At 50.4% G+C, this 26,515-nt stretch overlaps 1 protein-coding gene across 2 annotated transcripts in view; it reads right to left on the bottom strand.

The window, feature by feature from the left end:
- Positions 1 to 26,515, bottom strand: part of ERN1 (endoplasmic reticulum to nucleus signaling 1) — an 82,145-nt gene that overhangs the window by 17,228 nt on the left and 38,402 nt on the right. For both annotated transcript variants that reach the window (XM_070479792.1, XM_070479793.1), the window contains exons 3-12: positions 19,112 to 19,145; positions 17,780 to 17,852; positions 15,735 to 15,807; positions 13,140 to 13,262; positions 11,252 to 11,353; positions 9,750 to 10,011; positions 8,157 to 8,235; positions 6,780 to 6,945; positions 3,910 to 4,025; positions 638 to 829 (exon numbers count right to left, since the gene is read on the bottom strand). In XM_070479792.1, coding sequence (XP_070335893.1) covers positions 638 to 829; positions 3,910 to 4,025; positions 6,780 to 6,945; positions 8,157 to 8,235; positions 9,750 to 10,011; positions 11,252 to 11,353; positions 13,140 to 13,262; positions 15,735 to 15,807; positions 17,780 to 17,852; positions 19,112 to 19,145 — 1,220 coding nt within the window. The remainder of the gene's footprint in view (positions 1 to 637; positions 830 to 3,909; positions 4,026 to 6,779; positions 6,946 to 8,156; positions 8,236 to 9,749; positions 10,012 to 11,251; positions 11,354 to 13,139; positions 13,263 to 15,734; positions 15,808 to 17,779; positions 17,853 to 19,111; positions 19,146 to 26,515) is intronic.

Here is a 26,515-nt window from a genome sequence, read left to right as displayed (position 1 = left end):
TCCATCTAGTAGCTGGGTTACCTTGGGAGAGTTACTGAACTTCCCAGAGTCTAGTTTCTTTCTTTGTGGGTAGGGGATAAATAGGGCTTCCCTGGTGGTGCTAATGGTAAAGAATCCGCCTGCCAATGCAGGAGACCCAAGAAATACACGTTTGATCTCTGGGCTGGGAAGATCCCCTGGAAAAGGAAATGGCAACCCTCTCCAATTTTCTTGTCTGGGAAATCCCATGGACAGACCATGCCCCTTGGCTTGTGGGATCTTGGTTCCCTGACCAGGGATGGAAACCAGGCTCTGGGCAGCAAGAGAGCAGAGTCTTAACCACTGGACTGCCAGGGAATTCCCATGTGTAGTCTTAAAAAAGAAAATACAGTTAAGTATTTAAAATGATCTGCAAGCAAGGTTTCCAAATCAATTTTTACAGTCAAACTGTAAGTTGTAAGTACAAAACTGTAATTTCCTGAGAAGTGAGCATCTCTTTGATTACAATGTTTTTGAAGGTAAGCCAATATTGACTCTAAAGTGGGGGGAAAAAAAGTATTTGCTTGTTTGTTGCCTTTGTCTGGAACTCACTGACAGGCAAAGGTTCAGAAACAGGTGGGTGGAGGCGGGTGTGGTGGGTGAAGGAGCAGACCCTTACCAGGGGGTAGGTGATGATGAAGGCCACCCAGCCGATGAGCAGGAAGGTGCTTAAGATGATGGTGGCCATGTCCTTGAGCATGGAGTCCACGGGGGCCTCGGGCTTGGCAGGGGCGTGATCAAACTTCTCTTCCATGTCCGGAGAAACCGTGGTAGGTGCGTTTTCTGAAGTCTGGTCAACCAGGTTGATGACCTTGTGTGGGAGAGAGTGGTGACATCACTGCTCAATTTCCAGCCAGATATAAAAGAGCCAAACAATCAGGAGAAGCCATGACTCAGCTCAGATGGGAGTGGGGTTTGGGGGAGAATGGATACATGTGTGTGTATGGCTGAGTCCCTTTGCTGCCCACCTGAAACTATCACAACATTGTTTATCGGCTAGACCCCAGCACAAGATAAAAAGTTAAAAAAAGTAGGAGAGAGAAGCCATGATTATTTATGAGCAATGACTATGCTGTGAAATATGTTGGATTGTTTTTAAAACCCACCCAAGACCACAAAGCCAGATAACTGTTGCCCTTTTCAAAGCAACTGCCTTGAGAAGCCATGCGCTATTGCAGTGACGGAATCATTACTCAAAAAAACGGTTTTCAGAGAAATACTTTAGAAAGTGCCTTCACATGCAATATTGTTTCGAAAATCCTTATTTAAGGCAAAACCCTCTTTTGACGGTAGATTTGCCGTTTGGGGAAACTCTGAAATCTTCAGTAACAAGGCTGGTGGAAAGCTGGTGGTCCACTTGGTAACAGCATTTCACATTAAAAAGGAAAACACACAATCACACAATCTAGGAAGTAATAAAGCAGCTTTCCAACATTGCTTGTAAACTTTCAGTGCGACTCCAAACACAAAAACACTTATTCAAACAGTCCACTATATTTCAAAGTTTTTAAAAAGCATTAGGGTCCTTTGTTAAGCCCCAAATTAACTCAGATAAAGTGGAGTTTTTGCCCAAACTCTTCAGAAACTGTAGGACTTCTAGAAAAATGCATTGATTTGTTCTGGGACATCTACTTGTCCAGGCGTGCTACAATTATTTGCTGGATGAGATGGACACACAGCCTCCTTGGCACCCCCCACGTGCTCACACCTCCCTCCCCCTCCCTCGGGCCCTCCGCTGTCTGTAGGGGTGTGTGGGTGGCCTGGCTGCTGGCAGCTGAGGAATGTGTGCTGACCATGTGACCAGAGACAACACCACTCATTTGGTTATATTTGCTCAAGTGTGTTTGTTTTTAAAAGTTAGTCTTAATACCAGACAAATGCACGTTAGAGTATTATAATGGACTTTCAAAGGACTCTTTGCTCAAGATGGAACGATTATATAGGAAAATCTCAATGACAACCATCTCTGGGTGTTAGATCAAGGGTATTGTTTAATTTTCTTTTTAGACTTTTGCTAGTAGGGTTTAATAACAAATATGCTGGGCTTCACTCAGATCAAAATCAGATGCAGATTTTAGGGCCCTGGTCCCTCTCCAATCTGGCTGCCTCCGAAGACGAGGGACAACTCAGCATGTCCCTGAATCTTAAACGTCCATGTTATTTTCTTTCCGTTTCTCTCTGAATAAAAACCTAAAACTCTAATGTGAATTTGATATGATCACAGCGCACCCCCCACCCCACATCAGCCAGTTATTCCCCTTTCTCCAGCCCTGCCCACAGGCCCTTCTGAGTCACAGGACCCTCACCGGCAGGGCTGCAGTATCCGCCAAGCCCAAACGGCCTCTGGACCCCCACCCCCAGCCCCCACCTCTGGGCCCCGACCCCCAGCCCCCACCTCTGGGCCCCGACCCCCAGCCCCCACCTCTGGACCCCCACCCCCAGCTCTGGACCCCCACCCCCAGCCCCCAGCTCTGGGCCCCGACCCCAGCTCCCACCTCTGGGCCCCGACCCCCAGCCCCCAGATCTGGACCCCCACCCCCAGCTCTAGACCCCCACCCCCAGCCCCCACCTCTGGACCCCCACCCCCAGCCCCCACCTCTGGGCCCCGACCCCCAGCCCCCACCTCTGGACCCCCACCCCCAGCTCTAGACCCCCACCCCCAGCCCCCACCTCTGGACCCCCACCCCCAGCCCCCACCTCTGGACCCCCACCCCCAGCCCCCACCTCTGGGCCCCGACCCCCAGCCCCCACCTCTGGACCCCCACCCCCAGCCCCCACCTCTGGGCCCCGACCCCCAGCCCCCAGCTCTGGACCCCCACCCCCAGCTCCCACCTCTGGGCCCCGACCCCCAGCCCCCACCTCTGGACCCCCACCCCCAGCCCCCACCTCTGGACCCCCACCCCCACCTCTGGGCCCCCACCCCCAGCCCCCACCTCTGGGCCCCGACCCCCAGCCCCCACCTCTGGGCCCCGACCCCCAGCCCCCAGCTCTGGACCCCCACCCCTAGCCCCCACCTCTGGGCCCCGACCCCCAGCCCCCAGCTCTGGGCCCCGACCCCAGCTCCCACCTCTGGGCCCCGACCCCCAGCTCCCAGCCTCCTGCAGCCTCCGCACCTACCCTGCACCCCAGAGGCTGCGCACATGGGCGGAGCGATGGTCTCCCCGCCCCCTGGCGTCCACCAGCAGATGAGACAGGGCTGGAGCTCTGTGGGTCTTGGAGTGTCTTCGCTGGAGCCCCAGGCTCCACTCCCTCCCCACTGGCTTCAGGCTCAAGTATGCTCTGAGAACCCCAGAACTGCCCATGGTGTGAAGGAAACCCCCCTCAAATCATCCTAGTTTGGGTGGTCGTCTGCTTCCTGCTGAGAGCCTGAGAGCAGGCTTCATATCCTGGGGCTCAGGAGGGCGACCTGGGCCGAGTCGGGCGGGCTTCCCGAGTGCCCCACACCCACTCAGCAGGCGCCCTGGGTCCCCGCCAGACACAGCGGCCAGAGCAGGCCATGCCTGGCTTGAGAACTCCTCAGTCTCCCACCTGCTGTCTCTGCCAGCTCTCCCCTCACTGCCCCGCCTGGAACATGGTCACCTGACCATGTCTCCCACGGCTCCCTGCCGGGCATCCTACAATCCCGTCAGGCTGTCTCCTCAGCCCCGGAGCTGGACATGCAGGGCTAACCCCGCTCTGGGCCGTCACCTCTGCCTGCTTCCCTCCAGCACGCCCACCGCCTCGCCCACAGGCCCCCGCCCCGCCGTCGGCCCTCCGCACTTTGTCTGCTGTGGATTCCACTGCACCCCTTCCCCTCCTGAGTGGACTGCGGGTCCTAAAGGCAGGATAGATGCCTTATCCCCCAGCTCCTGACTCGGGCGCCGGTGCCTGACAGTCCATGTCCCCACTCACCTCCTCAAAGCTCTTCTCCGAGTCGGCGGGAATCACGTTCTCCCGGTGTTTGGGCAGATTGTTGGGGAAGCGCTCCAGCATTTTGGTGGACGCAGACAGTGGGGTTTCGTGGTGTCCTGCCAGAGAAAGCATGGCCTCTAATGAGAACGGTTTCCCCACGCGGTGGCCGCACTCGACACCCAACTGAGACATCAGTCGCCACCCAGAGAGGCGCCCTCGATGAGAGCTGGGGACCGGAGGAACTCCACCAAGACAGAGCTCTTACCTTCGAAGGCCACGCATGCAGTATTCTGAATCTCACAATAAGGAGCAAAGACGTGGTCCTGTCATGAGAAGGACTGGGATGTCCAGGACACATTCAGAGCAAGGTGTGCGCGCGCGTGTGTGTGTGTGTGTGTGCGCGCGCGCGCTCAGTCGTGTCCAACTCTTTACAATCCCATGGACTGCAGCCCGCCAGGCTCCTCTGTCCATGGGATTCTCCAGGCAAGAGTACTGGAGTGGATTGCCATTCCCTTCTCCAGGGGATCTTTCTGACCCAAGGATTGAACTCGTGTCTGCTGCATTGCAGGTGGATTCTTTGCCATCTAAGCCCCCAGGGAAACCCCCAAGAACTAGTCTGAACTATGTATACTTCTCATCTGGAGAAATCCCCTTGAACTCTCTCTCTAGGTCAGTTCTCTACACCGTCAACACTGCTCATTAAGGGAAGCCTAGGTTTGTTATGAGCCACATAAGTTCCCCTCATCTTTCAAGGAACACTGAGATGGCAGGATTTCCTGAACTGGTTGCCTGCCTCAGACCTCTGGCTCACACTTGCCAGTGGGGCCCAGGGATCTGACCCGGGAGTGTCTCCAGGTACCTATGAGGCTTGCGAACAGCAGACCCTCAAGCTAAGAGGAGGGTAAGGTTGCCCCTCCACATGCCACCCTGAACTGTGGCACTCTGCCTGCTGCTCTCAGGGTTCCAAGTCCTGTCCCTTGGCCAGGTACCACCCAACACTCTGTGATGAGCCCAAATCCCCTCTTCCGCCCACAGTCCTTATAAACAGGCCTTCCCCTAGTGGAGCCTTTAGCAGCATCACGGAGGGCACTCTGAACCTGCTGTGCTACGAACGTTGACTGAGATCCTGAAACATTTCTGTGCAAATAGGACCTGGTCTTCTGATTTTCCAACAGAGCCATGAAGACTTTTTTCTGGATCTTTCATGGTCTCACATATATATTTCCTCAGTTTCCAGTAACTTTTTTTTTTTTTTTTATCTTTGGCTGGGCTGGGTCTTTGTGGCCACGCGTGGGCTTTCTCCAGTTGTGGGGAGTGGGGGCAGTGCATGGGCTTCTCTCTGTGATGGGTTGTTTTGTGGCAGAGAACAGGGCTCCAGCAGTTGTGGCAGACAGGTTTAGTGGCCCCAAGGTACGTGGGATCTTTCTGGGGCAGGGACAGAACCCATGTCCCCTGCATTAGCAGGCGGATTCTTAACCATTGGACCCACAGGAAAGCCCAGTTTCCAATAATTTTTTCATTCTTAACCACTGGTAGACAGTCAATGCAACCCGTAACTGCTTTATAAAACCAAGGGGCCCTGTGATATTAACGGCCTCTGCCCATCAGTTCTTTCTTTCCTCCACCTTGGGCCCATTCTCAACATGCTTTCCAAACTACATCCATTCAGAAAAAAGGGTAGAATTATTTTGTTATCTTCTCTACCCATGATTTGGTAAAAGTAATAACCAGAAGAAGAATGGAACAAGGAGTCAGGATGAACAAAGAACAACAAGGCCTGGATGATGGTAAAGGGATGCGTGGGGGCTCCAGGACATCTAGCTTTCTCTCTGTGATGCCCAGTTACGTCCCCCCTTGGTGAGTAAACGGGCATATGACACCCGAAGGCAGTGAGTGTGACCGATGAAGGCAGAGGTGACAGGAGCTGTGTCTCTGGCGAGCCTCCCAAGCAATTAGAGTAATCCCCCATCCAGATGCCACTGCCTGGCTGCCTCCCGGGTCTGCAGGCTCCTAGGCGGCCCCACTTCCCTTTCCCGGCGCCCCAGGTCTGACCTCTCTCTGCCCTGGCCCCAGTCCGCATGAGCACTGGGAGAGAATGGTGGGGAGAAAGTTCATCAGCCCCAGTACTGCACCCCCTCTGGGGCAGGAGACGGCAGAATCGGGGAGTGGACGCCACACAGGAAGGGCAAATCTGATCAAGAAAACTGTCTTGCTCTAATTACTTGTGATGCTCACCAACAGCTCCTGTCACCTCTGCCTTCCTCGGTCACATTGACTCACAGGGGCCTCCAAGCCTGGGGGCCATCAGGGATGGCAACAGAAACGGAAGAGAAGGGAAAAGGGACCATCCCACACCCCCGGGACTTCTGCCTGCTGTGGCTCCTGGACCGCAGTCCAGCCTCTGACTCTTTTCCACCCTCAGTCCCTCCAGGGTCTTCAACTCTTTCCTCTCCAACCCCTCCTGCTCACCCAACACCAACTCCCAAGTAAATTCCTCCACAGAGGATGCCTGCTTCCTTAACTCTTAACTGGATATAACAAGGGAGCCGACCTTGCAAAGGGGTCATTTGTGGGAAATCAGGAAATATTCCAAAGTGCCTGGCACAGACATCCAGCACATGTCAGATCAGCGCACAGAGCTTGCAATATTTAGTACTGGAGTTTTGGGACATTAGTCAAATGATTTCTGAGAACTGACTTGGTAATACAGCTAGCCTGTTTTGTTTTCCTTGGGGGTGAAATAGTCCGCGGTCTGAAAGACCAGCGTGGACAGGCACCGAGCACAGAGCTGAGCGCTGTGACTGGTAATGTCGTCTCTCGGCCACAAGGAGGCAGCAGGTCGTCGCCGGTGCCCCGAGGAGCTGACTTACCGATGAGCAACCAGTAGTTGCGCAGGTAGTTGAGCTTGCTCTTCCCTTTGAGCCCGGGGTCGAACTTCAGGTCCGTGCTGGGCGTGATCACACACTCCCCTTTGTCCCCGATGGTGACACCGTCGGTCTGGGGGCCTTCCAGCAAAGGAAGGGTGCTACCCCTGGGCTGTGAAGACAGACCGGAGTGAGGCTAGGGGCGGCCAGGAGGACAGCAGTATTCCTGCGCGGAGCTGGCTGGGAAGGCAGTTCGGTTCAGCCGCTCAATCGTGTCCGACTTTCTGTGACCACATGGACTGCAGCACGCCAGACTTCCCTGTCCATCACCAACTCTGGGAAGGCAGAGCGGGATTCAAAGTCCCCAAGACGGGGCAGGAGCAGCCCTTCCCCTAGGATATGACAATGCTGCCCTGATGTCTTTTAAAATTCGGCTGTCTTTTTATTTATTTATTTACTTATTTACGCCACACTGTGCAGCATGTGGGATCTTAGTTCCTGGGCCAGGGATCGAACCTGTGCCCCCTTCAGGGGAAGTGTGAAGTCTCAACCACTGGGACGCCAGGGAAGTTCCTTGGGCGTCTTTTGAAATGCGGACATCTCTTTAAATCTAGGAACAGGGAAACAGGAAGGGTGTGTGTGGAATTCCATGAGGCTACTGTGACAAGCAGATATAAGTGATGGAATTCACACATGGTACAAGTGACCGGGGTGCGAACACTCCAGCTGCGAGCCCAGTGCTGGCTCGGGCACCGCTGGACCCTGGCAGGCCCTGCCCCGAGCAGCTGACAGACTCACTGGGAAGACAGGAGATGCCAACCAAACAGCTCAAACACTGTCCCAGACGGTGATGCCTCAGACTCTCAGAGACGGGGCGCTTGAGGCGAACTGGCAAGGCTGAAGGAGCCTGGACCAGTCACCAAAGGATGCTCAGGATTTGAGGAGGAAAAGGGAAGACAGAACAATCAAAGTGTGAGGCGCAGCCTGATCAAGGGCCGAGAAAGATGGACAGGAAACTCTTGGAACTCAGGGAAGAGAGGAACGGTGCAGTCCCCACAGTGACACCGGCTGCGGGGCGGACGGGCACCGCGGGGCTGGCCTGCGGAGGGCCTGAGCCCCAGCTGGGGAGTCCAGACTTGAATCCAAAAGCCAAGGGGAGTAACCGGGGCTTCCCAGGCCCAGGAGGCTGCCTTAGTCAGAAGACTCTGCTCATGAGGTAGAACATGGTACGTGCACAAATTATCTCTGAGGATTTAGGATGTGTGTTTTGTGTCCTTAACAGGATGTTTGTATATAACTCAGTTGTTCTTTGCTGAAATGGAACAGGAGTGCTTCGAGGTTGCCTCCGTGAGCCCCACCCCCGAGCCCCCAGAGTGGACTTACCACAACGGCGACGCCCTCGTGTACCATCGAGGGGGAAGCATAGAGACTGGTGGAGTACTTCCCCACATACAGGGTGGGCCTAGGAGCAAACAAACAGATACATGCATTCCACTGTCATTTAAGCTCTGGACCCACAAAAGGGGGCTTTCTGGGGAGAGTCACAGCCCTGACTACCGCCCCCAGGAAGAAGCACATGAACCCCCGAGCTCTGAGCATGCGTGGAGAGGGTGAGAGGCAGGGGGACTGCCCTGGGCCTGAGGAGAGCAGGGCCACCGGCCCTGATGTCACTGACGCCTGTGACGGGCCACCTGCCTGCAGCCCGGGTTTCCTCATTCGCCAGTGGCGGGTCTGCCCCAGTGGGTCTGCCCTCAGAAGGGACCCTGAGCAGTGATCACCCGGGGAGACAGAAGGCTGGAGTGCGTGCAGCCACCCCACAGCCTCTAAGACGGCCCGGCCAGCATGCTTTGATGACTGACCTGCCACCAGAATCCCCACCATGATGACTTGTGGACACCCAAAGATTCTAGATAAAGGTTCTACAGAAGCCTGGAGAAAAGTCTTATCTGAACGCCTGAAGCAAAGGGGCTGCACAGGAAATTTCAACTGGGTGAGACTTCTGGTGGGTGGTCTGTCCCTGTCGGGGGCACTGAGGAGGGGAGGGGACCTGGCTTTGTCCGTGGTCGTCATGAGTGTGAAAACACGAGGTTGCACGTCCAGACCCTGCTAACCAGGGTTACTATCAACAGCCAGGCTGGGGGGTGGGTCACCCACTAAATTCTCTACACCTCTCTCAACAAACACCTTATTTGAACAGTGCTATGAACTCAGGGAACATTACACACCCACTTGATCTTCTCCATGGCTTGGCAAAATGGGAAACTGAGGTTCAGCAAGGCTAAGCTGAGTTAGCCTTACAGGCTATTCACAGGTGGGGGTGGAGAACACAGGCCTGAGTCTTAGATACACACATACTCTGACACTTTTTTCCTGATTTTTAAAGCAAATACAACTTACAAAAAATTTTTTGGGAAATACAGAAAGTTAAAAAATAAACCACCTCTCCCGTATTCCCACCACAAGAGATAGATTTAATTGCACTGCAGTTACACTGGCAGTCTCTTTCCTATATCCTCCCATAATTTTGGCTTCCCCAGTGGCTCAGCGGGTAAAGAATCTGCCTGCAATGCAGGAGATACAGCAGATGTGGGTTTGATCCCTGGGTTGGGAAGACGCCCTGGAGAAGGAAATGGCAACCCACTCCAGTATTCCTGCCTCGGAAATCCCATGGATAGAGGAACCTGGTGGGCTACAGGCCATGGGGTCGCAAAGAGTTGGACGGGACTGAATGACTAAGCACCCTAGCACCCATAATTTCAATGTATTTAATATTCAAGAATCTGAAGTATCCAGGGGTGCCTACTTCTTAAGATTCCGAGGTTTCTGAACAAGCTGTTCTTGGCTGTTTATACTCCTCATGACTTCAGGGGTGTCTGCCCCATGCCCTGGCACCCAGTTCATGGTACAGTACACTGCTACAGGACCAGAACGCCAGGGTCATGGCTGCGCCCTTTCCACCCCTAGTTCTGGACTCACGTCAGCTTGCTCTTGGCCTCCGTCTCCTTGGGGAACGGGTACTTCCACTTGGTGATGCGCCCCACCTCCCCTGACATGAAGGTCAGGTAACGCAGGGTCTCCACGGCGACGTTGATGTGCATCACCTTCCGCAGACCCTCGCGCTGCCAGATGTAAAAGGCCACCACGGGCGAAGCATAGTTTTGGATCCACAGGACGTCCCCAGACTCGCTGTCCACCGTCACCACCAGCCCATCGCCATTGGACACAAAGTGGGACATCTCTGTACGAATCAGATAAACACAGCGTGTCAAGACTCACCTCAGCTTGCAACCACATCCTCCGTGCTCCTGCCAAGCTGCAGTCACCCGGCCAGAGGAAACAGGCCTTCTGGAGTGTTCTCAGAATGCCTCCCAACAACTCTACTGGCTTTCAATGAATCTGCTCAGGCTCTACGACAGAGAGAGCTGCCTGGTTTATAAACGGGAGACAGGGTCACCCTCTCACGTGGCGGTGTTCTTTTTTCACTTGGTAATTTGAGTCAGTTAGTGGGTTTCCCTGTGGCTCAGATGGTAAAGAATCTGTCTGCAGTGTAGGAGACAGAGGTTCCACCCCTGGGTCGGGAAGATCCCCTGGAGAAGGGAATGGCAACCCACTCCAGTATTCTTGCCTGGAGAATCCCATGGACAGAGGAGCCTGGTGGGCTACAGTCCATGGGGTCGCAAGAGTTGGACACGACTGAGTGACTAACACAATACACACACAATTAATGGGAGTAAATAGTGCAGAGAAGGGAACCAGAGGAGATCCTGAGAACCTGGCATCTTACAGCCATCCTTTCAAAGCTACCAGTCAAGCTGGACAGTCAGGGCTGACCACTGACACTGGCCGCCGGAGACCCCAGAGGACATCTGTCAGACTTTTGGGTACCAGTGTTAAGATGGCAAAACTGGCTTTTAGTTTTCATTTGAGTTGGGGGAATGCTTCATACAGAAATAACTTGGGAATGAGCCACAGTTATGTAGGTGGTTGTTCATATCAAACTGACATTTAATTCTGCTTCCCATGGGCTTGTAGTCAACTCCTGCGACATAGAGGGACTCCACGAAGTGTGTTCTCCCTCTTCTCGGGGTAAACTCGCCACTGTTTTACCTGGGTTCCCTTCATACTTCTCACTCAGGCCCCTGCCTTACACACTGGCTGTTAAAAAATAGATAAGTAAAAGGGAATTCCCTGGCAGTCCAGTGGCTAGAACTCATACTTTCACTGCAAGGGGCCAGGGTTCGATCCCTGGTAGGGGAACTAAGATCCTGCAAGCCACGTGGTACAGCCAAAAAGAAAAAAGGAAAACAAAAACCCCACTGACTGTTTAAGTATTTACTACAAGTCCACGGGAAGTCCAAAACCTGGTGACCAAGAAGGTCTTAAAAGGAAATTCGGCTTTCTGGAACCCTCGTTTCCCCACAGGGCATAAGTGCCCGCCCGACTGCGCCATGCCAGGGAGGCTGGGGCGGCCTACTCACTGTAGTCCCCGTCGTCCTCGGGCAGCGCGGCCGCGTAGTCGAAGTAGGTGGCGTTCCAGCGCAGCTCGCGGGTCTTGGTGTCGTACATGGTAATGGTGTACTCTGAGAGGGGAACACACAGCGGCCTGTGACCTGCAGGGGCCACGACACCTGCGGGGGTGCTGACCTCATCTAAATCACAAGAGACAGACCCTCCCCAAGTGGCGTCTGAGAAAGTCCAGGCTGTCCATGTGGGGAGAGAGGCCATGGGAGGCTGGAGTCCTGAACGCATGAGTGAACCCGGCCCACAGCCTGTGGAGCAGAGACAGGCCGCCCATGCTGTGCCCTTGAACTCAAGGCTCCCGAATCATGAGCAATGTCCTGGTGGTGTTTTAAGCTACTTAAGTTTTCAGGTGGTTTACTATACAACAGAGAGCGGACATTAGAAGTCGGTACCTAGATGTGGGATGGTGCCGTAACAGAAACCTAAAACACGCGGCACCGACTTTGGGACTGGGAGGCAGATGGAGGCTGGAGGAGCAGTAAGGGAACAGCTGATGGAAGTGGAAAACGATGACCCAGATTAGGTGGTGGTGACACAGTTATTAGTAAGACCACTTCTAGCTGTAACTGGAAAAATAGAAAGATTTAAGCAAGTGTGGCTCTGACTAAGGAGATTTCCAGGCAGAATGCAGAACACGCCAAATGGTTTCTCTTAACTGCGTGTGGTATGACACAAGGCCGATAAGCTAAAGAGGAAACCACTCCGTTTTCAAGTTGAATGTAGAGGAAATATAGAGGGTCCGGGACTGATGCTCCAGCTGGAAAACACTCTCAACATAAAAAATGGCCTTAGGGCAGGACTCTGCAGGTGGTCCAGTGGTTAAGAATCTGCCTGCTAATGCAGGGAACACAAGTTGGATCCCTGGTCTGGGAACTAATATCACACATGCTTCAGGGCAACTAAGGCTGTGCACCGCAACTACTGAAGCCGACGCTCCCTAGAACCTGTGCTCCACAAGAGAAACCATCACTATGAGAAGCCCGTGCACTGTAATGAAGGGTAGCCCCTGTCTGCTGCAACTAGAGAAAGTCCACACGCAGCGGCAAAGACCTAGCACAGCCAAAATGAATTAATTAAAAGAAAAAGGCCTTGGGGCAAAGATCAGGTTCAGGTGGGCTTCCAGTAAAAAATGGCTTCAGGGGTCAAGATCAAATCAAAGATGAAGCTGTAAGACCCTCCTCTAGGGCCTCAGAAAGATTCAAGGTGATCCTCCATTGACCTGCTTCCCCTTGTAGCTCTATTTCAGCTGTCCGTTCCATAGCTCTTATGGAGCAGCGGTGTAGGTCAGGGCGGCACCTGTGAAATTTGGAAGGTGGGTCCCTGGAGGGAAGGGCCGCCCGCCCCCCCATTCACTCGCTGCGGCCTCTGAGCCCCCGCCACCTGTCAGCATCCTGCCAGGCGTGGAGACCCGGCAGGTGAATAAGACCAAGTCCTGCCCTCAGGAAGCCAACAGTCTAGACAGGAGGGCAATTACGATTTAGAAACGCTTGGCGACAAGAGTTGAGAAGGAGGAGGAGGCTGAAGAGAGAAGAGGTGGGAGATGGTGCGGTGGGGAGGCTGCTGATGCCTAAAAAGGGCCAGCGATGGGTGGTGTGGACAGCTGAGGCTGAGAGCAGGCAGCCGCAAAGGTGGGGGCTGTATCACAGGAGCTTCATAATCCTCGGGCAACAGGGAGCTCCTAGGGGGTATCATAAAGGGGAACAACATGTAAACCTGTGTGTGGACCAGACTGCTCTGGGTGCATTCCAGAGAATGAAGCCTGGAGGCAGAGACCCCAAGGGAAGGCTATTTCAGGTCATTGTTCACAATCAGGCAGGCTGTACACGATCAATGGTTCCTTCTTACCTGTTCGTCCCAGATACAGCAGAGAGGCTGATGGGCAGAGGCTGTCTGCAAAGGCTGATGACAGGGTCTGCTGCTTTTCCCCGGTCAGGAGGTCGATAACGTACCAAATGTCCTGCTTTTTACCTACAGGGTCACAAGGACACGTGGTGGTTAACACTCACCCAACATGGAAAAAAAAATATCCCCACCAAATCAGCAGCCCAAGATGCTCTCTGAGCTGAGAAACAGGCCTGAGATTCTCATGAGGTTGAAGACACTTATTTGATGCTCTGTGGGTGACCAGGTTAATGGTAATGGGCAGATAATAAAGCTTCTTGGGCCACTGGGTTCTGTAACAACTTAATAACCTAGTCGTCGTATAAAAATGTCTCCACGCCTAATAACATAATAATGCACAGATTTTATTGCTCTGATGAGTAGCATTAAAGATGAAAAATCTGGCCTGTTAAGACAAACCTTTTCCCATAGACTAGGATCTATATAAATCCAGAAATGCACCCAGGGCTCATCTCCCTGGTAACCATCATTCACACATCTCAACATCCCTACTAATGAGCCCTCATGTAAAGAGGATCTACAGACACTATTTTATAACTCTAATTAGCTGGTAACTGTGACTGGGCAGTAGAGCTGGTGGCAACTACGTGCTAATGAGGCCAAAGCTATCTCGGCCTCCACCAGTAAGTGACTCCTCAGCCACACGCTACACCCCTCCTCTCGGCCAGCTGATTATAAGGTATGAACTGGGGGACAGCGTAGCTAAACAACACAATTAGCAAAACTCAAACCTATGGTTACATACACCAGGGCATCCTGGTAATGGCAAGTTCCTAAGAAAACTTTTTATAAACACTCCGTATTGTTTTAATGATTTTATTATCTGCTTATTTATTTTTGGTTGTGCTGGGTCTTCACTGCTGCGTGCAGGCTTTCTCTAGTTGCGGTGCACGGGCTTCTCATTGCAGTGGCTTCTCTTGCTGCAGAGCATGGGCTCTGGAGCACATGGGCTACAGTAGTTGCAGCTCCTGGGCTTTGAGCACAGGCTCAATAGCTGCAGTGCTCGGGATTAGTTGCTCCGAGGCAGGTGGGATCTTCCCGGATCAGGGATGGAACCCGTGTCTCCTGCACTGGCAGGCGGATTCTTTACCACTGAGCCACCAGGGAAGCCCAATACAGGGTATTATTTCCACTATGATTTCAAGATAAACACAGCTCCTGCCTGAAGGTCAACACCTTCACTGTGATGTGCACGTTTCTGTTTTGTAAGGTCTGTCTTCCAAAGACAAGCCTTCTCTCTGCTCACTCGACTCTTCCTACCTTATTGGCTATGTTTCCTATTTCAAGGGACTCTTGGAAGCCAAGTACCGAGATGCCAGCAAGCTCACAGGGCACCTGAATCTGCTAAAGCTACACCTAGTTCTAACAGAGGGAGCATACGTGCCAGTCCACACGTCTGAAACTCGTCCATGGATCCTAACTTCCTGCTCCCAGTGACAAATCTTAATATGAAAAAGATCTGAAGATGGAGATAAAACATCACCCAACAGCTGTGGCCAGAATCCCTTTCTGTCTGGCCTGGGCGCCCTTCTGGTTACTACAAGGACCGTTGACAGTCTGCGTGACCCAGCTACCACTTTAATGGATGGGTCGGGGCAACTGCCACAACTTTAAATGCACCCTAAGTAACGAATTGTTGGTCAGAGCTGGAAGATCAGCCAGACAACAGTGACTACAGATGGTGAAAAGATGTTCAGAGGGGCCCGGGCACAGCTCAGAGCACAGAGAAAGCCTCTGTTGATCACTTCCCCTGAATCCCTGGGCCAGGGGCTTCCTCATTCTGAAGGTGTGGAAAGAAGAGCCCCAGTCTCCTTAGACAAAGATGTAAAATCCAGCCAGGCCCTGTGCTTGAGACCCAGAAACACACATAAAAAGCCTCCAAGGCATGAACAGGCCGTAAGCACTTTCAGTTCCTCAGAAAGAAAGCTGCTTTATAAATACAGGATATTATTACTACTATGCTTTCAAGATAAATACAGCTCTCCTTTGTGTCACAAATGCATTTTTATTGACATTTTGGCAGCAACCTGGTCAAAGAAAAGCAGCTGATCTGATGCTTTGAAAGACGTGACCCCTGTAGGTATGAAGGCGGCTTATCTAAGCAAGCTGTCAAGTGCTGTTTTTATCCATTATTCTGATAGCAGGAAATACTAAGAAAGCCCTATAATTAATAGGCAGAACCTGGCTTCCCTTTCTTGGCTCCAACTATTGTAATTCACTTTAAATTTCATCCAGTTGCTTCTGGGTATGTTGCAATCTGTAAATCGCAGGGGTAGGTCAACACAGCAGCTGAAAGCTTGTTCAATGAGTAACCATATGAATGGTGTCAGATCTGCTCCCAAGTGGGGTGGTGGGGGGAACCCTTTCTTAACTGGTCAGCTAATCCTGGCCTGAACCAGCACAACCGAGGCAAGAAAGGCCTTCCCCAGAAGGGTGGATAGAGGAATAACTATACACACATCTCCTCTCTCTCAGACCCACCACCTTCCCAGATTGCGGCGTTCGCTTCCAAAAGGGATCAGCGTCAGGAACTCTTACCCATGTAGAGAATGCCATCTGAGCTTCGGCACGGAGATGCCTGCACCAACTCAGGGATCGTAAAGGGAAGTTTCTTTAAAACAAACCAAAGGAAAAAAAAAAACAAAAAAGCAAAGCAAAAGAAAGTTAACAAGGTCTTGTGCAATGATTACAGTTTCACTGCAGTCTGTTTCTGTTACCCAATTCTGCTAAAAAGAGATGGCACATCGGAGTTTTCCTAACTGGAAACCAAGGAGAAGGGGGCACCCTAGGCTCCCCGCACACTGTGGGCAAACCCTTGGCTTCCAGGTCCTGGGTGCCGGCCACACTGGGTCTTTTATGTGACACGCCCCCTGGAAGTCTCTAGTCCAGAGCCCTTCTGGGGCTCTTTGACCTTTTCTGAAAAGACACACAAATATGGAGAGAACTACACAACCTGTAAATCCTAAGGCTTGGGGGTGGGGGCGGGGGGGTGGTGGGGGAGGGAGAATTGCCCTGTCTTGGAAAACTGTCCCAGAGCTGCTTAGACGGGAGTAGAAAACACCCCTCGGAGTGAGAGTCAACCAGGAGACTGTCCTGAAGGGCGGGCTCGACGGAAAAGAGAAGCCATTACTCTGTGGGCAACACAGGCGAGTTTGGGGAAGGAAGAGAAGTTTTGGTTTGTTTCTAGCAACGAATTCTCCTACTGAAAAACAGAAGAAGATTGGGCTTTTTGGTATTAAAAGGAAGTTATGGTAGGTGCGGGAAAAGAAACTCAGAGCAGTCCACGTTTCAACTGCATTTCATCATAAAAACCGATCTTTCAGAGTTGACAGCTGACATCTGACAAGCTCTTTGGGTTCGAGTTTGTTTCAGAACACTTTATTTTTGGAACATTATGTGTTCTTGAAACCATCCCGTGGCTACCTGCATCATGACAACTGTCACCTTTCTTGCCAAGAAAGCAAAGTCAACAGAATTTTCAAGGAACCAATAATGAGGATTTTCCCGTCATCCCAATGTTTAAACTAAGCCTTAGCAGAAAAAAGTATGCCCTGAAGAAGCTGTCCTGAGCGGGCTTCTTCCAGGTGTTTCTGAGGATTAGAATGTTGTTGCAAGGTTTTCAGTCTGGAATGTTTTCCAGTCTGCAGTGTCTGGTTGAGTGTGGCCACCTTGGCCTCCTGATTCGAGGCCCAGGCTGGAAACCACGTTCTTGGAGCTGCTAAACCACACCAGGCGGTTTGCGGGTGGTGGCAAGAGCAGCCTCTGGAAGGTGGGGGTTCATGGAGCACCCCCTCCACCTGGTGCTTTGGCCTTGGGCACATTCCTTCTCCTCTCTGGGCACACTTTCCACACCTCTGCTGTGGAGATGACCATATGTGTGGGCCCATTTCTAAATTCTCTTTCTGGGGAGCTTTTTAAAAAAATCCTGACAACCTAGGTCAATCAAATGGGGACTTTAGGATTGGGACCTAGACAGTATTTTTTTAGAGATTTCCAGGTTATTACAATGTGCAGCTAAGGTTGTGAACCACTGGTCTATTCTCAAATGGAGGTGGGAATGGAATATAACCCACCCACCCCCACCAAGGGGATGTCTACTGGGGGAGTGTACAGTGTTGCAAACTACACTGCTCCCCCAAATTAAGAATCACTAAAGTTAGGGACTTCCCTGGTGGTCCAGAGGTTAAGACTGCACTTCCACTGCAGGGAGCATGGGTTTGATCCCTGGTCGGAGAACTAAGATCTTGCATGCCAGGTGGCCAAAAAATTTTTTTAAAAAAGATAATAATAATAAATCACTAGATAAAGTGAGTCCTGTTCCTGAAAGGATATCACATCCTTCCAGTGTGCTGGGTAAGCCCTGAGAACCTGCTAGTACAGATCAGTGTTTTTAAACTCTGGGCTATACATTTAAAAGCTCATCGAGGGAGCTGTGAAAAGACACCTCTGCCCAGGTGCCAGTCTGAACCACCTGATTCAGATTCCCAGAATTTTTGTAAGTTCTCAGGAGATCTTGATGTACAGCTGTGGTTGAAGTCAGTGGTCTAGAACCTCCGGAGCACCAAGAAGCTAAATACACTCACCGTCAGGCCTTCGTTGTTCTTGCCCCCAAGCGTGTACAGGCTGCCATCGTTGGGATCTGGGAGGAAGGCAGGCCTGCAGACCAAGCAGGAAGTATCAGTGACAGGTTACAGCCCAGGGCACAGAGTAAAATACCAAAGCCAGGCCAAACCATGATCGGTAGGGAGGGGTGTGTGTGCATAAAACAATTCCATCCACTTCTTTTTCATCTTAGCCACAGATAATAAAATATCCTTCTGGTAATCTCCAATGGTCCCCAACCTTTTTTTGGTACCAGGGACTAGTTTTGCGGGAGACGATTTTTCCATGGACGGTGGGGTGGTGGGTAGGGGGGAGGGTATGGTTTAGGATGATTCAAGTACATTCCATCTATTGTGCACTTTATGTCTATTATTATTACACCAGCCCCACCTCAGATCATCAGGCATTAGATCTCAGAGGCTGGGGACCCCTGGTCTATACTATACTTGGTGTGGAAAAAAAAAAAGACAACCTGCAGTGGAAAACTAGTCCAAAAACACAGAAGAGTAAATCATCATTTAGTCAGAGCACACTGGCTAAAGGTACAATAGGGGAAAAGGACCCAGCAAGTCTGCTTTTCAGTTTCCAAGTCAGCTGCACATACAGGACCTCAACAATTAATGTTTAATAGCATGGCATGGTACCTAAACAGGGAGAACAAATGTGTCTTTGGTGTTCACAAACATTTATTTTTAGGAGGCAATAAAAGCAGACACTGACAGCTTGACATGAGAAAGAAGCTGCCTAGGGGATGGGCCGGGTTCTCACCCGCTGCTTCTCAGGGAGCAGGTTCAAGGTGTTCTTTTGTGACGCTAACCTGCTAACCACTGAATGACGACCAGTCACGCAGAAACCCCTGGCTGAATCTTTTCTCTCCCCAGTTTAGAGCATCATTTGAGGCTCTTAGAGATGCCATCCAAACTTTTACACCAACACACACACTCTAGGAACAAGTCATTTTCTTGTCTCCTCTCCACAGTTTAGCACAGTGAATGGGGCAGAGATCCAAAGATGCCTGGGCCCTTTTGAGGACTTTGGAAGCTTAAGCTCAAACTCACCTTAAATTACATCTCAAAGAAGCCTTTTTAACACCCCTGCCTCCCCACCTCGCCCCTCAAGGAACTGACCACCCTCTTCCCAATGCAGGCTTCTTTCAAAGTACCCATGAGTCTTTCTATGTCTCAGTTATTCTCATTCTACTTACTATTAATATCTATGTATACATGTGCTCCCAGCAACTAGCTTCATAAACACTGATTGAGTAAAACAGAAAATGAATCAAAGGCAAGTGTGCAGCAAATTAGAACACTTACTCTTCCACGTGTGTTGGAACCTGCAGGACTGGATCTGTGCAAAAGAACAATAAAGGCGTTGTCAGATTCTAAAATGTCAAGATTCCTAGAGTTCCTAGGTCCAGCTCACAAGATGGACCAATAAATTTATCTACATGAGAAAACGTAGGTGAAGGCACTTTAAAAAACTCACACAAAAACACAAATGTAGGCTCTTGGGAGCGGGGCTGGGGGGGGGGGGGGGTGGGGGGGGGGGGACGGCGGGCTTCCCTGGCGGCTCAGTGGTAAAGAATCCACCTGCAATACAGGAGATGCAGGTTCAACCCCTGGGTCGGGAAGATCCCCTGAAGGAGAGCATGGCAACCCACTTGAGTATTATTGCTGGGATAATCCCATGGACAGAGGAGCCAGGTGAGGTACAGTCCATGGGGTTAGACAAGAGTTGGACACAGCTTAATGACTGAGTACATGCACACACACATGCACAGATGCATCACTCATGCAAGCTCTTAGGTCTGTTGCTGAGATTGGAGAGAGGGCTGAGGGCAGGATGGAACTGCTCTCAGGAAACTAGCCTGTGACTTGGAGGCTGGACATACAAGGAAGCACAGTGACAACCCACAGTGGACAATGGGTCACAGTGTCACTATCTGACACATTAAGGACTTCTAAACCTAAACCATCTCTGGGTCAGGTACCTGGCGTGGTGCTAGATATTTCCATTGGGAAAGCAAAACTGTGGCTTAAGAAGCAGTTTTGCTGTTGATGAGAATTTGACTGGATGGTAAATGGATACATCCCTTTGGCCCAGCAATATGATGACTTTAGAGCTGAGTGTTCATTCTGCTTGATCCCCTTTGATCCATTAATTCCATATCTATAAAGTCTGGTTTAAAAACAACACAAAATATATAAAATGCTTTCTGAACAAAGATCTTCACAGTAGCATCACAGATGACCTAACTGTTCAGGGATGTGGTTAAATTATGGAATGTCCACTTGGCAGAAAATTAAGACTTCTAAAGTCGCTCAGTCATGTCCAACTCTTTGCAACCTCATGGACTGTAGTCCGCCAGGCTCCTCTGTCCATAGAATTCTCCAGACAAGAACACTGGAGAGGGTAGCCATTCCCTTCTCCAGGAGATCTTCCCAATCCAGCAATCAAACCCAGGTCTCCTGAATTGCAGGGAGATTCTTAGAGCTTCTAAAAGGGCTTATAAAGTTTTATAACTATATATGTTCAGGAGAAAAAAAAATAACATTGTACCTAGAATATTAATGCAGCTGAGAAAAAAAAAAAACCTATGTGTGTAAAAAAAGAAAAAAAAAGAGATGGAAAGGTAAAAAAAAGTGCTAAATTGTAAGTTGCCTTTGTTGGAAATATAAATGACTTCCCCACCTTTTCCACGTTTCCCCAAATTTCTACAAAAGTAGGCATTACCTTTGAAATAGGAAACACAGTTTTCCCTTCAAGTCATTTTAATATTGGGTTGGCTGATAAGATTGTTCAGATTTGTCCACTTGATGGTACAGAAAAACCCAAACAAACTGTCTGGCCAACCCAACATTTGCCGTCATCTGAGTGACAGAATTTATCCTGGGCACAGATCACAAGGACAATCCTGAGTCCACGGGGTGGATGGAGGCCACTGACTCGGCAGCACTGTAACAGAGCTGAAATCCCAGGCAATGAGGTGTTTCTAGCCATTGGGACCCCACAGGCTATAAGCCATGCTGCCCACAAAACTTCAAAGCTAGGGTCAAGGACGGCAAATGCTATGATGTGACTCTGGATACAGGCTCTGCTTATGGTGACAGACAGCTGTCTAATTCCCTGGGTCAGCTGGGATTCTCAGATGAAGGAAACCCTTTCAAGCCTTATCATGTGTTGACTTTGCTTTGCAGGCCCAGCTCCCACATGAAGGCGGACCGGTGTTCACAACAGAGGCGCACACACCACATGTGGTCTGTGGGCAGCAAACAAACAATTCATTAAAACCAAGAGCATTTCAGGAAACAGGAGGAACTTTCGGTTGGTAAGCACATGGTGAGCGTCCCCATTAATCACCTCTCAGTACACTCTCACAAACAGACTGATGCAAGAGACAGGAAATGAGGGTGCCTAGCCCTCACCCTCCTGAAACAGACAAGCAGCAGTTATAACCCAGTGCCTCCAATGCATCCCAGAAGTTGAGCACGCCAGGGAGAGCGAGAAGGCATGTTCCAAGAAAACACAGCAGGAGGAAGGTGTCCAATCAATTCGTTCTGGCCACTTAAAGGTGCCACAGATCAACAGAGATGACGAGGACAATACCAAATCCGAGCTGCTCACCAAAAAACAAGATGTGGACACGGAGGGGGTTTCAGTGCCTGCTCCCAAGCTTATCTTTGCTGGTCAGTGTTTGCTCACTCTCAGGGTCTCCTCCTCTACTGTGGATTTTCCTGGTTCTCTAGAGCTTATTCAGCTTATCTGACATGGAGGTCTCAGGTCCCAAAGTGTGTCCTGCACCAGAAAGGTTCCAGTTAAGACACAGGCCACTGGCAGGAGCCAGGGAAGGGCGGCTGGACATCTACAGCAGGGTTGGGGAGCCACACTTTCTCCTAGGCTTAAGGGGACATGACCTCCAAGAGGGGCGCCTTCTCATTCACTCGTAAAATAGGGCCCCTGGAATAAACATCTGCAGAGCTGCATGCATGTCACAGAAAGCAAATGTGGAACAAGGGCCCGTTCTGCATATTTTTCTTCTTAAAGAATCATTTGAATCTAAGGTTTCCTTTCAAATACTATAGGAAACTGGAGGATAATTACAATATTGTGATGGTTTTTGCCATACATTAATATGAATCAGCTATAGGTATACATGTGTCCCCTCCATCCTGAACCACTTCCCTGGTGGTCCAGTGGTTAAAACTCTGCATTCCCAATGCAGGGTGGCACGGGTTCAATCCCTGGTCGGGGAACTAAGATCACACAAGCCACGTGGTGTGACCAAAATAAATAAATAAATAATAATAATAATAAAAAACCCACAAGGGAAGGAAACATAAGACAAAAAAATGGCAGCCTGTTGATAACTGTTTAAAGATAGAATTGACAACACCGGCCTGTCATTTTACTGTTCTCTCTACCTCTGCTTGAAACTTTCCATATTAGAAAAGGTTAAAGGATAAAAATATTTGAAAAGCCAGTAAAATAAAAGGAAAAAGCATCAGCTGAAAATGTGCCATGGAAGCCCAACATGAAAAGGAGTTGTTTTGGATTTAATAACGAGAAGTGGACTTAGGCAAGATTTTTGCTCTTAAAAAAAAAGTCACCTTCATGTGAAAAGAAACAGTGGCCTAACCCTAAGGCTATAAACAAATGCTGCTACAAAATAAGCCTCTCTATCTATGGAAACCAATAAGGACGAAAGCCATCTCACCAAGCTGTTTTACTTTCAGAAAGGGCAGGGGGAAAAAAAAGAGTTGCTTTACCAGTGTAAAAATGGGTGTTACTCAAGGGAAAGGTAAAGATATCAGAAGAGGGAAAAAGAAAAAGCTGAAATCAGTGTTTGGTCTCCAAGATCAAGACAGAAACAGATCTGCCCACTGCTCCCCTGGGAGCGGCCACTGGACTCGGCTCCCTTGGAGGGTCCATTTCAGGCCTGATTTACTCCGGAAGATGACATGCATGGTCCTGTTCTGTGCTGATGGAATCCCCCTTTTGAACCCGAGGCAGAAATGACCCAAGACATACGTAAACATGTTTATCTCCAAAAGAAGTGAGTTTTCATCTTCCCAAGAACACCTTTTCCGCCGTCCTCTCTCGAACCTCCTACCTCCTCCTCTGCACTGGGCCCTGAGTGCACACTGGACCCTGCTCCCTTCCTGAGCCCCGGGCCTCGAGGTCTCGGTCCATTAGCAGCCAGCCCCACGCTTCCAGCTGCTTCACCAGCCTGCGGGCGGTCCCGCGTGCCTCTGCCCCTGCCACGGGGCTTGACCCTCCCCTCGCCCAGTCTCTCCGCTTCCCGGCCTCTGTGGCCCTGTGCTACGCCGGACTTTTCACTCATCTCTCTCTCCCCCTCTCTCCCATCTACTCCTCTCCCTCTCCTTCCCTCTTCTTACTCCAACAGGGAAGAACTTTTCCTGGCTCTCATCTCGGTTCCCTCAGAGAGCACACCCATTTCTGTAGCTTCAACCATAATCACAATGGGGAAATTCTAGGTCCCCATCTCTCAAACTCTTCTTTCTGGACCCACTGGACATTTCCATTATCTCCTGCCAGCACCTCGACCACCACTTGCCCAAATCACACCCTCCATCATTCTCTCCAGATTGGCTTGGCGACCCTGTTCTCCTAGGAGACAGGGAGTCCTCAGACCACACTGCTGATGCTCATTTCTCCCGCAGAACCTGCCATCGGATGCCAGACTCTCTGGTCTATTCCATCATTCTGTTTCCTACTTCCAGCATCTTTTCAGCATCACTGGAACCCCTTGTCTTTCAAGAGCTCCCTTTTCTCCCAGTCTGTGTGCCCTTTGGGATGAGAAAAACCTAGGAATAAATCTGAGTTCTGCCACTCATCAGCTGAGTGACCTCGGCAAAACTACTTAATCTCTCTGAGCCTCAGTTTCCTTGTCAGTAAAGAAAAAAATAAAGAGATAGAGATAATAACACCAAACTCAAGGGGCAACTTTATGTTGATTAAATAAGGTTAAATATATCTTAAGATTGTAAGTCAGTGCCTTGACATAGAAGAGTGATGCTTCTGAAGACATAAATCAGATCATGCCTCTCTGCCACTGACAATCCATTGATGGGTATTTTGTTGCCCAATAGAGGCCGATGTTCACCCAGTGATCTGTGAATCCACGCAACCCCACCCTCCCACACCCACCCTGGCAGTCTCCCATTATTTCTTCCTTACTCTATTCCAGCCATGCTCGAATACAGGCTACTCCTGGACTACTGCCAAGTGTAAACCTGCCTTGGGGCCTTTGTGTATACTGCTCCCTGTGCCAAGGTCTTTGATCAAATGTCACCATCTCAGAGAGGCCTTCCATGACCACTTCCTACCCCCCAGGACCCCCTACTCTCTTCCCTGCTTGATTTTTCTCCATGACACTGACCACCTCTGAAGTGCTCTGTATTTTACTTTTTAAATGTCTGACTCTGGTCACTATAAGATCCGTGGGGGCTGGATTTATCTTCTGCAGTTTGCCAACAAAGGTCCATATAGTCAAAGCTCTGGTTCTTCCAGTAGTCATGTACAGATGTGAGAGCTGGACCATAAGGAAGGTTGAGCACTGAAGAACTAATGCTTTCAAACTGTGGTGCTGGTGAGGACTCTTGAGAGCCCCCTGGACAGCAAGGAGCTCTGACCAGTCAATCCTAAAGGAAATCAACCCTGAATACTCACTGGAAGGACTGATGCTGAAGCTCCAATACTTTGGCCACCTGATGCAAAGAGCTGACTCATTGGAAAAGACTCTGATGCTGGGAAAGGTTGGGGGCAAGAGGAGAAGGGGATGACAGAGGATGAATGGTTGGATGGCATCAATGACTCAAAGGACATGAGTTTGAGCAGCCTCCAGGAGATGGTGAAGGACAGGGAAACCTGGCATACTGCAGTCCATGTGGCCACAAAGAGTGGGACACAACTTAGCGACTGAACAACAACAACATATCCCCGACATCCTGGGTACTTTCCAAGTCCTTCCCTGGGTACTTCTTAACCACTGGTCCAGTGGTTAAGAATTTGCTTTCCAACATGCAGAACACAGGTTTGATCCCTGCGATGGGGAACTAAGATCCCATATGCCATGGAGCAGCTAAGCCCAAAAGTCACAACGAAGAGCCCATGAGTTGCAACAAACACCCAGCACAGCCAAAAAAAAATAGTGCCTGGCACACGAGAGGTGTTCAATATATTTACTGACTGAAACAATCAACAAATGTTAGTTTCCTTCCTACTTCCACTCTTGCCCTGCCTGGATATCCATCGCTGCCCATTCTATAATCCAGCAGCTATGCTCCATCAATCCTCCACCCAAAATCCACTGGGCAATCCTCTCTCCTCCTCCTCAGACTTCTGAGCACTGCTGGAGAAAACACCATAATCACTTGTGGAGATAGGAGAATGTAACCATGGCCAGCTGGGCCCCGTGGCATAGGAGATATGTTTATCTACTTCCTGTTCTGTTCCTCACAGCTGGTGTATCAGACTTTCATGCCTTGCCTCCAGGCCCCTTCCTCTCCGCACATGACTCCCCTCTGTGGCACAGGGGAACTCAGAAACTTCCTACTCCTTGTCCTCCAGGTTTGCCAATCCCACGCTACCCTGCATATTTCTATAAAAGGACATGCTTTCACCTTCACATTCACAGATACTTCACACTCACACATCTAGAGCCCCCAGTATCCTGTCTCCCAGGGGTCTTCAAGTCCTTCTGGAAAACTCCTTCCTCTGCCTGTAAGCATGCCAAACTCCTCTTTGCACCTTTCCTAAATGCGTCCATTTGAGTCTTTTTGGTTGTGTTATTTGGCTACACCACACAGTTTGTGAGATTTAGTTCCCAGATCAGGGATTGAACCCATGCCCTTGGCAGTGAGATCTCAGAGTCCTAACACTGAACTGCCAGGGAATTTCAAGTGGCAACTGAATTGCATCACAGCAAAGGCCCCCAACTCAGCTGGGCAAAGACAAATCCTTGAAAGGAAAGCAGTGCAATCTAATGCTGAAGCTACTGAGGGCTCAACACTTGTGGAGGACTGCTATGTTTCTCTTAAAAGTCTAAAACTTTAGCTGCCATGCCCTGAGAGCTGACTGTGTGCCCAGGGCCCCTCAGCACACGGGGGGACCACAGGCCTGAAGTATTCAAGGCTCTGCAAAACCTGGGCTTAATTCTTCTCCATTGCAACTCTTCCCAGAACTCAGCCCATGCTTTCCTGTGAGTCTCTGAGGTCACCATCACCTGCCGAACTCCGTCCACCTCTGTCCGGCCTTCAGATGCCCCTTTCTCCAGGAAATCAAAGACTGAGTGCCCACTGCACTTGGCACTTAGCACATTTCTCAGGTGACAGGTACTTAATTGCATGTGGCCTCTCTGGTTCTCAAAGATCTGGGGGCTGGATTGAATTTTAAGTACTTTGTAGGGCAGGGACCATCTATTTTTGTTTCTTGAGAAATACACACGGGAAAGTGTCTGGGGCTTATGACAGTTCAGTGAATAATCACAACGTGCACTCCTGTGTAACTGCTGCCAGGGTCTTTGCTCCCCTTATACTCAGCAGGTAAAGCTGTCTGTAGAATGTAAGGAAGTCGATAATTTAAGATATCCAATGTCGTACATGGAATGCAGTCACTCAGATAAGTTTATCTTAATGAGAAGGGCTTTTCCACACAGAAACCTACATGATAAAAGCAAAAAAGAGCTGCCCAGGTGT

This window comes from Odocoileus virginianus, chromosome 17 (assembly GCF_023699985.2).
Source record: "Odocoileus virginianus isolate 20LAN1187 ecotype Illinois chromosome 17, Ovbor_1.2, whole genome shotgun sequence".
In the NCBI taxonomy this organism is placed as follows: Eukaryota; Metazoa; Chordata; class Mammalia; order Artiodactyla; family Cervidae; genus Odocoileus; species Odocoileus virginianus.
Note: the sequence above shows the minus strand (reverse complement) of the source record. Positions and strands in the feature narration are given on the sequence as shown.